Raw genomic sequence first — 14,876 nt, forward strand, 5'->3', positions numbered from 1 at the left:
TGTGTCTCTAGCCACAGTTGTGATGTGCTCTCATCTTCTGCACTGACTCCCTTGAGGGTCTAACCCTGTCTGACTGCCTATAATATTTCTACCTACCTTAGCTGTTTATAATAATATGCCTGCAAGACATTGAACAAAGCTACAACGTAGTTTGAGTCCTTGGATGTCTTCTAAGGTCATTTAAAATTTATTATGGCATTGAAATTACTGCTAATGATGCAACATTGCATTTTAGTGTTTGCCCTCAGAGTATTTAATGGGAACATAGACATTCAAGTGTTCCTACCCACTTCAAGTTAGCATATGCAGTTTTTAAACTGAGAGACCTTTTCATTTGCATTATGAGCTGGATGAAACAATGTATGAACCTTTAAAACTGAATGGGATTACAATTCTCAGTTGCAATTCTTATCATTCAATCCAATTTAAACTGTCTACATTATTACAGCTAATAGTGTACAGAACTGGAACGTGAGGTACAAACAGAAATAAATGGTGTGAATAACATCTATTCCAGTGAACAAACAAAAAAAATGAAAATAAAAAGCCAGATCAAACACCAAGGCTCAAGTCCTGCCAAAGGTCTGGTTGCTCTTATCTGTATTCATATTTAAATCAAGTATTTAAAAGAAGCACAGTAATAGTGGATCTGAAATGCTCTCATAATCCTCATGGTAACGTGTATACTGTAGGACCCAGCCAATAACCATAAGCAGCTTTAGTGGTGAAGCACACTTGTGAAGCTATGTATTGTGGGGGACAGTCTCTTCAGCAGCCTGCCGGGCGTTTTTACTTCCTCCTTCAGTAACACAAGTTATCTTGAAGATGCAGTTACTGAAGTATAATTTCTTTGCCAACTCACAAAATCTGAAAACATAGGCTCTAGGTATGTAACATACTCTCAGCTGCTCCTGGCTCTACCGATCACCCAAAGAGCCCAAGGCAGAAGCCCCCCTCCCCCGCGCCCCAGCAACTGGGTCCTCCAGGCTACGTGTAGGAATACAGGCAGCGGGGGTGGACTCAAACAGTTAACAAGCAGCCTGCTGAAGAGTGGCAGAGAGAACGGCCAATAGGGTGTTTACGCAAGCAGTACGTATGGTGTGAGTGGGTGTTAGACAAAGCTTGAGAAAGGGAACCATCGTCGGCCTGAGGGTGAGAGGGCACCCGGGGTTACAGATTTGGAGGAGGGGGAGGAGGGGGACGGGGAGAGAAAGGAGAGGAAGGGGAAGAAGGGGGAAGGAGGGGAAGAGGAGAGGACGAGGAGGCTGAGAAAGCACGCAAGCATCAGTCCTTAATCCCCATTCTCCCTTATTCTCAGGGTGCGGTAGCACAGGGACAGCCTGGAACCTGGTGTATGGCCACGGAGTTACAGCATCCAGACTCCATGCCTTGTCACAACCAGCAAGTGAACTCTGCTTCAACCCCAAGTCCCGAGCTGCTGCGACCTGGAGATCCGATCCCGGATCTTACCGGGGGAAATAGCGCTGCTGTGGCTAAACTGACTCTCCTCACTGTGCACGCCTATTCTAGCGTGCCGGCTGAGTGTGATTCTCAGGCCTGTGGCACCACAAGCCTTAACTCTGAGAGCGGCAGCGATATTTGTAACAGTAGCAGCTATGAAGCGCCTGCTGGCGACTCCCACCCAGGAGACTGTGAAGTATCCCAACAGATAGGGTCGCAGCTGAAACTTCTGCCTATGAATGATCAGATCCGAGAGCTGCAGACCATCATCCGGGACAAGTAAGTCAAGAGCAGAAGGGGAAAGGAAGGCTGCACAGAGAAAGGTCTGCCAGGGGTGGGTGGGGGATTGGAAATAAAAAACCTACGGAGTAGTGTTCTTGCCCTTGAGGAAATGATCTTTGGAGAGATTAGGGCAGGGCCTTTTCTTTGAGGAATATGTTCCAGGGGGATCATGTGACACGCACTTCCAACCCTTTCCTAGTTTCTAATTTGCTAGGTAGACCTGGTCTCTCCAGGCCTGTTTGTCTGTGTGAGCAATGACGAATCCTCAGCCATTCCTAGGAGGTAAACGCCCTTATGCTTGTCTACGTGGGAAATTTATACCCCAAAATGGTTACTACCTATGACTTTGCATTACCAGGAAACACCACAGGTTCACAGATAAAAATACTGTAGTTTCAAGGAGATGCTGTTGTACTGCACTGCCCCTCTGACCCTTCACTATTTGCTACTGCAAAAATGTCATTTTGTTTGAGATGTAGGATTTCAAATTTACCTGATCACATGAAAGCATATAACCCAATTCTTACCGATTGCTTTACTGTAAACTTACAGAACATAGATAGCAGAGGTGAAGGAGCCTTTCGCCCCGGCTCATCTCACAAACCCTTGTAGCCTGAACTTCATGTTAAAATGCTGTTTTGAAATTGCTTTTTGAAAATCCATGTCAGATGGGGGAAGTATGTACCATAATGAGCTGCAGCTGTTTTTTTTTTTTTTTTAATTATTTGATTGCACTTTTCTCTCCTTTTTGAGAAGGGGTCTTGCTGTGTTGACCAGGCTAGAATCCAACTCCTGGGCTCAAGTGACATTTCTGTCAGCTTCCCAAGTAGTTGGGACTATGGATGTGCACCTTTGCACCTCATTTCTACTGGCTGCACTTTAAGTGAGTAGCTGCAGCATGTCAGAACACCCCAATTTTCAGTGGTGAGGCATACCTTAATAAAGATGGGTACTGTGTGACAGAATGCCACTCTCTAAATCAGATTCTAGTAATTTTTCTTCATACTATTATAATAGGCTTCTAATTTGTTTCCTCACCTGTAGTTTTTCTTTTTCACAGCAGCCTTCTGACGTCTCAGAGCCTACCTTATTTGCTACTTTATTTAGTCTTGAACTCTTACTTTGATATTTAGCCCCCTCCTCATGGTTCCCAGGAACTATGCTGTTTTTTTTTTTGTCTTTTTGAGAGAGGGTCTCACTATGCAGTTCAGGCTGGCCTGGAGCTCACTTTGTAGCCCAGGCTGGTCTCGAACTTGCAACGGTCCACCTGCCTCAGCCTCCTGAGTGCGGAGATTACAAGCATGTGCCATCACGCCCAGCACTCCCAGGAACTATTCTGAAAGGTCCTTGCTCCTGCTCTTATGTGGAATCCCCTATATCCTCCCTATTCATGTTCAGATCCTCCCTATTTTTCTTTTTTCTTTTTGTTTTGTCTTTTTGAGACAAGGTTTCACTGTGCATGCAGTTCAGGCTGGCCTTAAACTCACTTTGTAGCCCCGGCCGGCCTCAAAACTTGCAAGGATCCTCCTGCATCAGCCTCCACAGAGATGGGATTACAGGCTTGTGCCACCACACCCGGCTCTCCCTATTTTTCAAGGTTAAACACAGTTTTAAACATGCACCTTTGCCAAGAAAGTTCCTTTTAATCATTCCTGGCTGATCTTCAGTGGCCTTTTTAATGCAAAATTAAGCTTCTATTTTCTATATTGATACTTGTGTGTTGATCTTATCTTGCCTATTAGGTTTTAGGCTCTTTGAAGGCAGAATCTACTACATCTTTGAATTTCAACCATGCCTTGCAGGTAATAGATGCTCAATTACTAAAGATTCTGTATAGCCCTTAAAAATCATGTTTTAAGTATGAATCTATACCATTTAACTGTTTACAATGAATCAGTGTGGAAAACTTCTGTGGTCATGTGATGTAATAAATACATGAAACAGTGATTTGTAGAAGTATGAAACTTAGGCTTGTTTGGTAGTGGTGATGTGAACAGCTAAAATCAAATATTTGTGAAACAAAATAGGATTGATGATTCTTATTTCTGTAGAGCAAGAGTTAACTAACCTTGAGTCTTGGACTCCACTGTTCCAGTAGATGAGTTTCAGGGCCTTAGTGAGCCTCCAGAAGGTACCTGGAAAATTTTATCTGTATGTATGTTTTTAGTGGTTTAATATCTTAAGCCAAGCGTGGTGATGCATGACTGTAGTCTCAGCAGTCTAGGAGGCTAAGGCAGGAAGGAGGTTCCCGAGGTCTAGCCCAACATGGGCAACTTAGCAACTTGAGAGACCTTGTCTCAAAAAAAAAAAAAAAATTGAAAGGGCTGGTAATATAGCTCAGTGGAAAGGCCCTAGGTTCAACTCCTAGTACCACAAAACAAAAATCTTCATTGAGGTATAATTCATATACCAGAGAATTTGGGTATTGGTACACACTGGCTGTGTACCACCACATATCACAGTCAGTTTCAAAACATTTTCATCACTCCAATAAGAAATCTACCCATTAGCAGTCATGCCCCATTTCCCTCTGACCTTCCCAAAACCCGGGAGAATAACCACTCTACTTTGTTGTCCCTATTGATTTTCCTATTTGGATATTTCCCTTTTAAAAGTTAGTTTTTGAATTAACCATGAAAATATTTTATTTTTCTCCAGTTTTTTAATTAGTACGTGCTTGTATTACATAATGGTTACATTCCTTGTGGGGGGCTGGTACGTACGTGTATATAACACATCTCAATTCTTTTTTTCATCCCCTTTCTTTCCCCTCCCTGCCCCCTTCATCTCTTGATCCCCTTCCCATTTGTAAAAGCTCTAGCTCCCTACCTCTTATTATCTATCTCATAATTTGATCTTTATTTGTATTTTGGATTTCTCGTGTAAATGAAATTATGTGATATTTAAGCTTGTGTGTCTGATTTATTTTACTTAACATTATGTTCTCAGGGTGCATCGATTTTCTTACAAATGATTCAAGTTTATTCTTTATTGAGAGTAGTACTCAATTGTGTTGAACAGCACATTTTCTTTCTCCATATATCTGTTCATGGACATATAGGCTGCTTTAAATTTATTTTTAACAGATAAATAAAACATAAAATTGCACCAATTAATAGGTACCATGTAATATTGAATACACATATATATTGCATAGTTTTTTTGGGGGGTGGTATGGGGAATTGAACTCAGGACCTTGTACTTGCCAGGCAGGTGCTGTGCTACTGAGCTATATCTCCGGCCCTATTACATAATGTTTAAATCAGGTTAATCATATTTATCTCTTCCAACGTTGATCATTTCATGATGAAAACTTTCAAAATCTTTTCCTCTATCTTTTTGAAATATATAGTACATTGTTGTAATCTATAATTACCCTCCAGTGCAATGCATATTCAGAACTCACTCCTATGTAACTATAACTTAGTACCCATTGCTCTACCCTAATTCTTTCCTCCCTGCTACTCTTCCCCTCCTCTACTAACCACTGTTCTACACTCAACTTCTATGAGATGAACTCACGTGATATTTGTTATTATGAATGTTTCAAATAAAAGGAATCATACAATATGTGATCCTTTTGTGACTGCTTTTTTTAATGTAATGTTTTCAGGGTTCACCCATGTTTTATCAATATATCATTCCATTTTAGGGCTGAATAGTGTTATATGGAAATACTCCAATTTGTGGGTGGTTTTCATTCTTTGGATACTATGAATAATGCTGCTATAGATATTTGCTTATGTTCTCTTTTATGGGGTGAGGATCCTTTTATTAGATTTCACAAATGGTTATAATAATGTGTAGGTTAAGAACCGTTACTATAGAACTTGCAGAGAGCATGACATTCAATATTTATATGTGGGAATATCTGTGTATGCCTCATTATTCTTCATTACTAAAAAAACCTGAATTATACAGTAAACCTGGATATAAGTGGAGTCTTTTGTTTTATTCTACATTTGGTAGGATCCAGAAGAGCAATCTTAGGCCAGATATTTATAATTTCTGTACTTTAGCTTTATCACTTGTAAAATGAAGTTGTTGGTACTGCCTCATGGTGCTCCTGGGAGGCTAAAATGAGTTACTGTCAGTGAACATTTTTTAGAAACTGTGAAGAGTTTTGCAGATTTAAGGCAGTTCAGCCCTTCAAGTTTGGATTTGTGCATACTTCTTAGGACAGTTAAAGGAATTTGACTAAAAATGGAACTCACATTCTTATTTTGAAAACCAACACTGACAGATCCTAGATAATTTTTATTCTGCTTCGATGTAGTACAGAAAGTACCACCACTTTTTGTATATGGTACTGGGGATTGAAACTAGACCTTGCACATGTTAAGCAAGCACTCTACCACTAAGCCATACATCAGCCCTGCTACTACAATTTATGATGCTTATGTAAACTAGGGATAGTGTTTTTTGTTAACTAAATTCATTAGCGGAGGCTGTCTCTTCTGTCTTTTATCTGCAAAAGATTGTTATCCTCCCACACCAAGAAGTCCTGTTGCAGCCTCTATAGGGGGTTCCTATGGTAAGATGAAATATATTTACACACATCTAGTTTTGGAAAATATCACTGATTACCATGTTCTCTTTCTGGCATACGTAGTTGTCTGCTAATAGTAGCAACTGGAGTACATGTTGTTTGTTTTATTGTTCCTGACCCTTAGCATCCATCTAGTTAGTGGAAGAATTGCTTTATGAATTGACTTTGACATGGAGAAATTGGAATTGATCCAGCTGGACTGCAGGAAAGATTGAGAACAAGTACTAGAGGTTTAAAATGACTTTTTGAGGAGTACAATATTTGAAACATAGACTGTATTATTAAATTCTGAGGAAATTATTTCTTCTCTGTGACAGTGCAGTAGTCTAATACTGAATGAACAGGTAATTTACTCAGCTATGCATACGTGGGTCACTTGTGAACTAGCAAAATGAAATGACTCCTTAATTTCCTTTTGATTCTTTGGTTTTGAGGGGTTTTTTTGGTGGTGGTTGTTGAAATGGATTAAACTATGTATCCTTTCCTTTCTGCCTTCTTTATATATTGAATCCAGCAAAATCTGAGTATAACAAATGCACTTTTCCCTTTGAACATTTGTCAAGTAGACTTCAATAGGCTGATAACATTTTTTAAAAGTATGAGACTTATTTACTCAAATCTGTCAAGGGAGTATATAGGCTGATCAACCAAAAACTATCATATAGTATAAAAATCTTACAAAAATTATTCAATGTCTTCAGTAATGATAATTTTGCATAAGTATCCAGAAGAATACTCTCAAGTACTTTAGAAATCATATAATTTCTCTAATATTAATTTCCTTAATATAATTTCCTTTAACAGTTGTATGTATATTTTAAACATTAACATTTTAGCGTAAAGCGTGTTGTTGTTAGTTTCTTAACAATTTTATGCTGATTTGTACATGGATTAATAACTAATAAAATATGAAAAGTATGAGGGGCCAGTCAGACTCTAAAATATTAGAAATCTCCATATTTTAGATTTATCACTAAATTTTTTAAAACAGAAGAATACTATTTTTAAGCTTTCTAAATCATGGACTTAGTTTATTTTTTAAATATGTAAGTTCTGAAAATATATAACATACAATATCAAAATTGTCTGATAGTGAATTTCCAGTTGTGCCAGAAATTGCATAAGATATCCCTGCTAATAACACTATTTATGTACTGGAGGTTGGGGGGCAAAGAGGTCTCTCTGAAACAGTTAAAGTTACTGAGGAGGGGCCACACTTTAATGTTAGAGTTGAGTTATAATTAGAAATTAGTCATGGAAGTGTGTGCTGACCACAGTTATCTTTCCTCACATTTAAATTATCTCATTTCTTCTTCATCTCTAGTTCCTAGACCCTTACCCTCCAGAACCATATATTTTGCCTTCTTTTTCTCCTGTTTGACCCACTGGTAAAATCTAAGAGACTGTGCCTCACTAACCTATCTTTTCTGTAGAAGAAAAATCAAAAGATGATCAATAATGAAAATTTGCCAAATTTAAGATTTAATGCTCTAAAATATGTGATTAATCACTGGTTGCCCAAAAACATTCTTTACTTCTTTTCCGTGATCGTCAAGATTCTTGACGAATTTTTCCTTTTTCCATATGTGTGCTTCGGCTTTTAAAGTGTCAGTGGCATAGCTCACAGCTGCTAGAAATGTGGCCCTGTGGACTTAGGACACAGCAATAACTATGCTTGTTTCTGACGCTGGAACCAAGCCAAATCTATGGAACACTGCTATTTGTTTTACTGGTCATTTCTGCCTAATGTCACTATAATTTTGTCTGATTCATTTTCCACCACTGGTATATATGGTTCATGTTCTAAACTAGTGATTTTTCCCTTCAAAGTTGTTTTTTGTAGTTCCTACAAATAAGGGCACTGCACCACACATTGGAGAATCACCAACTGTGAGACTTCATCTACTGAAAGTTTCTCAGCAGTGCATTTTATTATGTCTTTAGATTTCTCTTCAACTTCACCGATATTTTTCCTACACGGATGTAAAGCATTATCCTCCACTAATGGGAGGAATAATGGCAATTTCATCTCCTGGCTGAAGTGGAGGAGCTGACCTCCCAGCTTGCATACTCTTGATGGACAGCAAATATCACCTGATTATTAATGTCAGCCAATCCGAGCTGTTGAGTTTCTATCTCTACAGCTGCAACACTTTTATTTCTTGTAGAGATATGGTCTCTGCATGAGCTCCCACTATTTCAGCACTTTTTGCAAAACACAATACTTTCACCTGGCAGCTGGGTACCATCCCACATGCAACCCCAGGGCCCAACTAGAGTAATGTAATGTTCTTAACCAAAGTTTTGCCTTGGAATTGCTAGAGGAGTGGTTTTTTTTCTTAAACACTCGTTCTTGGCTCTCCTCCTTGGAGGTTGTGTGCTCAGTCTTGCATGTAACTGGACTATCTGTAGTTTTACAAATACCACAGATGATTATGTTGTGCTCAGGCTGGGCCACTGCCTCTGGGAGAATGGCTGGTCTCTCATGTGTGATGATTTACCTGCCTTCTGATTTGGGTATAGGGTAAGCCAGGGATTCCACACAATAAACAGAACCAAGCTATAGAGCCTATCTGCTACCACCCTAAGATTGGAAGAGTCTCAGAACCTTTCCCTTCAGCTGTACAAAACCAAAATGCTCACCACAGAAAAACCTGTGACCTGCTTCGATATCATAAGATATTTCTTTAATATAAATCTAGACTTTTCTTCCCTATTGAAAAAACTATGTGATGCCTAGACAGATTTGTGGAGGTTTAGCAGAGAGAACAATAGGCTTCAGCACTTTTTATTAGTATGTGTTTCTGATACATAATAATTACATTTTTCTTGGGGAATTGATACATGTACAAATTACATATTAATCATTTTTACTATCCCTTTACCTCCCTCTCCCACTTTCCAGATTCCTTTTACATCTATACAGAGTCCTTCCTGTTTTCTACCATCTCTCTTTTATTTCACCTTTATATTATTTACACTGGAGGTTTCTTGTGTTAGAGACACCACAGAATATTTAACCTTCTATGTCTGATTTATTTCATGTAGCATTATAGTTTCAAGTTTCAGCCATTCAAATATGAGTGACTCAAACTTATCATTCTTTATGATTCAGTAGTACTCCGTTGTATATCCATTCATCTGCTGATGAGCATATAAGCTCCTCCTGTAATTTAGCTATTCTGAATAGCAGTGTGATAAACATGGGTGTAATGTGTGACTGTAATATGATGGTTTTACTCTTCCAGGAATATACATAGAAGAGGTATAGCTGGGTCAAGTTGAATTTCTGTTTTTAGTTTTTTGAGGAATCTACATGGGGATTACCAACAATGTAGCAGGCTTCCTTTTTGCCCCACAACCTTGCCAACATTTGTTGTGTTTTTGTGTTCTTGATGCTAGGTCTTCTTGCTAGAGTAAGATAGAATATCAAGGTTGTTTTGATTTGATTTTTCTAATTGCCAGTGATGCCAACCATTTTTTTTCATGTACTTATTGGCCATTTGTACTTCTTATGAGAATTGTCTATTCATTTCAATTGCCTATTTTTTCACTGGGTCTTTTATTGGTGGCTCTAAGTTTTTTGACTTCTTTGCATGTTCTGTATGAGTGGTGGCAAACCTGTGGCGTACATGCCACAGCTGACTATTATTGGTTATTGAAAGCTCTACAAGGTTTACCATCACTGTTCTAGATATTAGCTGTCTGCCCAAGGAGTGTCTGGCAAATATATTCCCCATTTTATTGGTTGTTTCTTACTCTGTTTTTTTCCTTTTGGTGCAGAAGCTTTTTAATTTGGTTTAATCCCATGTTTTGATTCTTGGTACTGTATCTTGTACAGTTAAGGGTTCCTTTTAGGAAGTCCTTGACTATGCCTATATCTCTACGAGTGTTACTAATTTTTTCATCCAGAAGATTTAATGTTGCTATATTCATATGTAGGTCAATTGGTCCATTTAGATTTGGTTTTACTACATGGTGAGAGATATGGATGTAAATTCATTCTTCTGCACAAGGATAACCAGTTTTATCAGCACCATTTATTAAATATTACACTTGAGACTTCAGTCATAGTGGTCAGGCACATGGAAAAAATAAAAGGGTTAAGAGGAAAGGAAAAAAATCTATCCTTATTTGCAGATGGCATCATCTTTTACAGACACTACCCAAAAACTCTATCAGAAGATTCTTAGTACTGTTGAATTCAGCAAAATGACAGAATATAAAATCAACACATGAAAATCAATAGCATTGCCATACACCACTGTGAACCCACCAAGAAGGAAATTAGGAAAAGAATCACATTTGCAATAGCTTCAAAAAAATTAAGTGCCTAGGAATTAATTTAATCAAGAAAGTGCGAGACCTTTATAATGAAAACTGTGGTGCTCTGAAAAATGAGATTGAAGAGGACATTAGAAGATGGAAAGACATTTTAAACAGAACTAATATTCTCAAAATGGCCATATTATAAAAATGATGCGTAGGTTTAACTCAATTCCATCAAAATACCATCAACATTTTTTACAGAACTAGAAAAAAACAATTCACAAGTTTATATGGAACCAGAAAAGACCCAGAATAGCAGAAGCAATCCTGAAAGAGCAAAGCAAGAAGCATTACAATCCCAGATTTCAAATTATACTTGAAAACTACAGTAAGAAAAACAGCATGGTGCTGGGATGAAAACAGACTGTTGAATAATAAAGTAGAATAGAGGATGAAGAAACAACTGCAAGCACCTTTAGCCATGTGATTTTTGACGAAGGGGCCAATAACATATGCTGGCTTCAGTGATTTTAGTAGTTTGTTGTTTTTTACTTCCTTGCCAAGTATGTTGTGAAGATTAGTTATAGAAATGAATTCTGATAGAATAGTCTCCGTTGAAAACCACATTACATGAAATAGATCTTATTTTAAATATATTGTTTGTGTGTATAACTGTGTAGTTAGTTTTGTGGGGAATACTTACAAAGAAAAATATAGACCTATTTTCTTCCTTTTGCTTAAATATGTTCCATATTTTAGGGTTAAAATCTGTAGCAAGATAGAACTATGGTTACTCTAAGAAGCCTGATGACATTTGTATTAGGAATATTTTGTTGCTTTCTCATGTCAGGGAAAGCGAATGCATCTTGGAAAAAAAGAGCGTCAATTAATGGTATACTGAGATGATGTGTTTGCATATGCCATTTTGATGCTGCTTTGAGGAATACTTTAGGTACATTTTGGATAGGCAGGTGGAGATTTTTAAGTACATAAACTCTAAATCATCCATTCAGTCAGACCATTTAACCTGCATGGGAGAAGGAGTAGGAATGCTACTAGATTTTTACATACAAACAGAACATTAGTCATTTAGCTTTTCTCTTTTGGCTTGTTAACAGCTTGTGGGTAGATTGAACCTTGGATTATCATTTTTTGTGTACTTCAGGATATGAAGGTATTAAACAGAAGGAAATGTATAGGAAAATGGCAGAAAGATCTAGGGAATAAAGAAAAAGTTTGGAAAACAGGCAAAAGGAACAAATCATAAGTAATTTGAGAAATAGATCTTGAAAATTAGGTTAAACGTTCTTGAGAGCAGTGGCAAAAGTACTTATGTATTTTTACCATTGTAATTTTTAAAATTTTTTTATTGTATAGGATTAGAGAAAAAGAATATGGGTTATTTATCTCTATAATATAGGGTTTAGATCAAAGTAGATTGAGCGGGAGAGTGGGGAGAACCTGGTTTTCTTCTGTAAAATTTCCTCTGAATTTGAACTGTGAGCATGCTGCCATATCTGTGGGAACTTTGCTCATTTCCTGATTGAGTAACATGTATTCCAGCAGCTCAGTGGGGGATTATATGATCTTTTCAACTCCTATCCCTAATGTTGATATCAAGCAAACACTTTTCAGTAATATTTATCAACTTATCTTATTTTGGTACCTATACCCTATTAAAAAATATTTTGTCTCAGTAATAGTCTGTATACATAAGCATTTAAGTTTTTAATTTGTAATAGGGTTTGACATCAGTGTTACTATATGTATTATGTAATATTTTACCTTAAAGCTCAAATTCAGACTAAAACTTGTACTGTTTTTTTTTAGGACAGCCAGTAGAGGGGACTTCATGTTTTCTGCGGATCGTTTGGTAGGTGGAGGCTTTCCATTTTCATTTCATTATTATACCTGGTGATATAATCATGATGGGCCAAGGGTTTTTTGTTACTGTTTTAGAGCATAGTGGGGCGTAACGATCATCTTGCTGGCCTTCTGAAGCCTTTCCTACTGTTGCGTTAAAACTCTGCTTCATTTCCTTTCACCTCAAAGCATTCCCCATGAGCTCATTTTCTGCAGTTGTCAGGTACTACTAGCTCTCAGATGGATCTTGGTAATATGGTTTTCAGTAACTCTCCCTTTGTTTTTTTTTTTTTTTTTTTTTTTTTTGGCATGGGGAATCAAACTCAGGACCTTGCATTTTCTATACTGTGCTGCTGAGCTCTATCCCCAGCCCTTTCAGCAACTCTTAAATGCCTTCATTTTACTGCCTCTTTTAGGGCAGTAAAATAAAGCACATTAGAAGAAAACCAAAGATGTAAGAACGCCAAGTAGTTATCTTTCTATGTAGCTAATTCACAAAAACTAATACATATTTTATAGTTTACAAGGAAGCAGCATTTATTTTGTCTCTGTTCTTTATTATCCTCACACATGAAATACTAAGTTGGACCATTTACATATTCTTCAGGAACTCCGTATAAAGGATTGAGCAAGCCCAATTCTGTTTAGCTGATGTCGTCTAAGAGGATCTCAGGCCAAATTGCTTTGTCTTCAGAGTAACCACTGTGTTATATAAGTGTGCTCAGTGCCTTGAATGAAGTTGACACATTGTCTGCTGTAGTTATCTGTTTTCTTCCATTCACAAAATGCACACTGGTCTAGGCTAGGCTGTGCTAAGCTGTGTTGGGAGCAAGGTGATAAAACAGTCACAAATGTAGATATTTATGTTTCTATTGTTAAGGGCTTCTCCTACAGCATAAGGATCCCATTATAGTGGACATTAATTCTATCCTGAATTTGTTATGATTGGCTTCTGTGGACTTCAGATCCTTGAGTTTGTTTTATAGTCCTTCATCTTGTGGAATTTACAATCTAAATACTTTTATCTGAACTTAGTTTGGGAAAGAAATAAATATGGCTTTTGAACCTCACAGTTCTAATCAGATGGAAAGTAGATTATTAAAGGAAAAATGTAAAAAGGCATGAAAATTTTCAGTGACATTTTTCCTGAAGACTCTTTTCCAAGAATAGACAACTACTGTTCTGCTTTTGGCTTTAACTATTCTTGGTCCAGAGACGAATTATATTTAGTTATTTGAGCTTTCAGAGGTAGTAATAGTATTTGGATAACACCAAGATAAATGTGGTTGGCATTCCTGGGGCAATAGTTCGTTCTGTCTTTTGAGCTTTTCTCAAACTGAAAGGGCGGATCTGAGGAGGAAGATATTTGTGTCTTAATAGCTGATGTGGAGAGATCAGGGGTCTTTGTGTTCATTGGTAGAAAATTATTCCTTTCTTTCCTTTGCTTTCCTTGTATTCTGTTTTTCTTTTTCTATTTCTTCTTTTTTATTTGAGACAGCATCTTGGTTTGTTGCCCAGGCTGGCCTCAAACTCCTGGGCTAAAGCAGTCCTTTTGCCTCAGTCTCTCGAGTAGTGGACACTGCAGGTATGCACCACTGTGCTGGGCACATGTGTTCATTTCTATAGGAAGTAGGAGCTAAGTTTGTAGTTAATGTAAAGTGCTTCCCTGAAATGGCAGATGTTATATCTTAGTTGAATGAGGTAAGGACCTATTGCATAGTTTATGTGAAGGGCTGGTAATTTGGGCTTCTCTGTTGTCTGTAGTTGGCTTTGAAGGACCTAATTAGAGGCTGGAGGACAGTCTGCTGTGGTTTTCATAGGGATTCTAACTATTTATGTTTCTATTGTTAAGGATTTCTCCTATAGCATGAGGAGGATCTCATTAGAGTGGACATTGATTCTATCCTGAATTTGTCATGGTTGGCTTCCCTGGACTTCAGATCCTTGAGTTTGTTTTATTTATTTACTTGTTTATTTATTGATAGACTTTGGGGATTGAACCCAGGGCATTGTGTGTTTTAAGCATGCACCTACCACTGAGATATGCTCCCCTACCCTCTTTATATTTTAGTTATTCTTCCTCTGGTTTTATGCTCTTTAGTAAGACTTGCACATCCTAATTTCTATCCCAGGGTTGCAGCGGGTGGGGCAGGAGACAAGATTTTTTGGAAGAATGTTATAAGGAGGGAGAGGTCATGTTCTTCAAAGGAAAGAATCCTCTTTTACCTTGTAACTTCATTAAAAAAGCATAAGTCTCAACAGAAGGTGGTGGCTAGAGGGGAGTGTGCACATGGGTGTAGCATTCGTGAGTTTTCTTGTTCCTCTCTGTGATTCTGCGGGCTGAAAAAGTACTGGCCCAGGGGCTGGGGATTTAGCTCAGCGGCAAAAGCGCCTGCCTGGCAAGCGCAAGGTCGTGAGTTCGGTTCCCGGTACCGGAGAAAAACCAAAAAAA

The 14,876-nt window shown here is 38.0% G+C and overlaps 1 protein-coding gene and 1 pseudogene across 1 annotated transcript in view; one reads left to right on the forward strand and one right to left on the reverse strand.

The window, feature by feature from the left end:
* The first annotated feature begins 1,106 nt into the window (after positions 1-1,106).
* The window catches only part of Uprt (uracil phosphoribosyltransferase (FUR1) homolog (S. cerevisiae)), a 29,661-nt gene continuing 15,891 nt past the window's right edge, over positions 1,107-14,876 (forward strand). The window contains exons 1-3 of the mRNA XM_005413091.1: positions 1,107-1,152; positions 1,319-1,740; positions 12,392-12,434. Of these exons, the coding sequence (XP_005413148.1) occupies positions 1,355-1,740; positions 12,392-12,434 (429 nt within the window). The 5' untranslated portion in view covers positions 1,107-1,152; positions 1,319-1,354. The remainder of the gene's footprint in view (positions 1,153-1,318; positions 1,741-12,391; positions 12,435-14,876) is intronic.
* LOC106147452 lies at positions 7,769-14,319 on the reverse strand (annotated as a pseudogene).

The sequence above is a fragment of the Chinchilla lanigera genome, unplaced genomic scaffold (genome assembly GCF_000276665.1).
Source record: "Chinchilla lanigera isolate Chin_1 unplaced genomic scaffold, ChiLan1.0 scaffold00161, whole genome shotgun sequence".
NCBI lineage: Eukaryota > Metazoa > Chordata > Mammalia > Rodentia > Chinchillidae > Chinchilla > Chinchilla lanigera.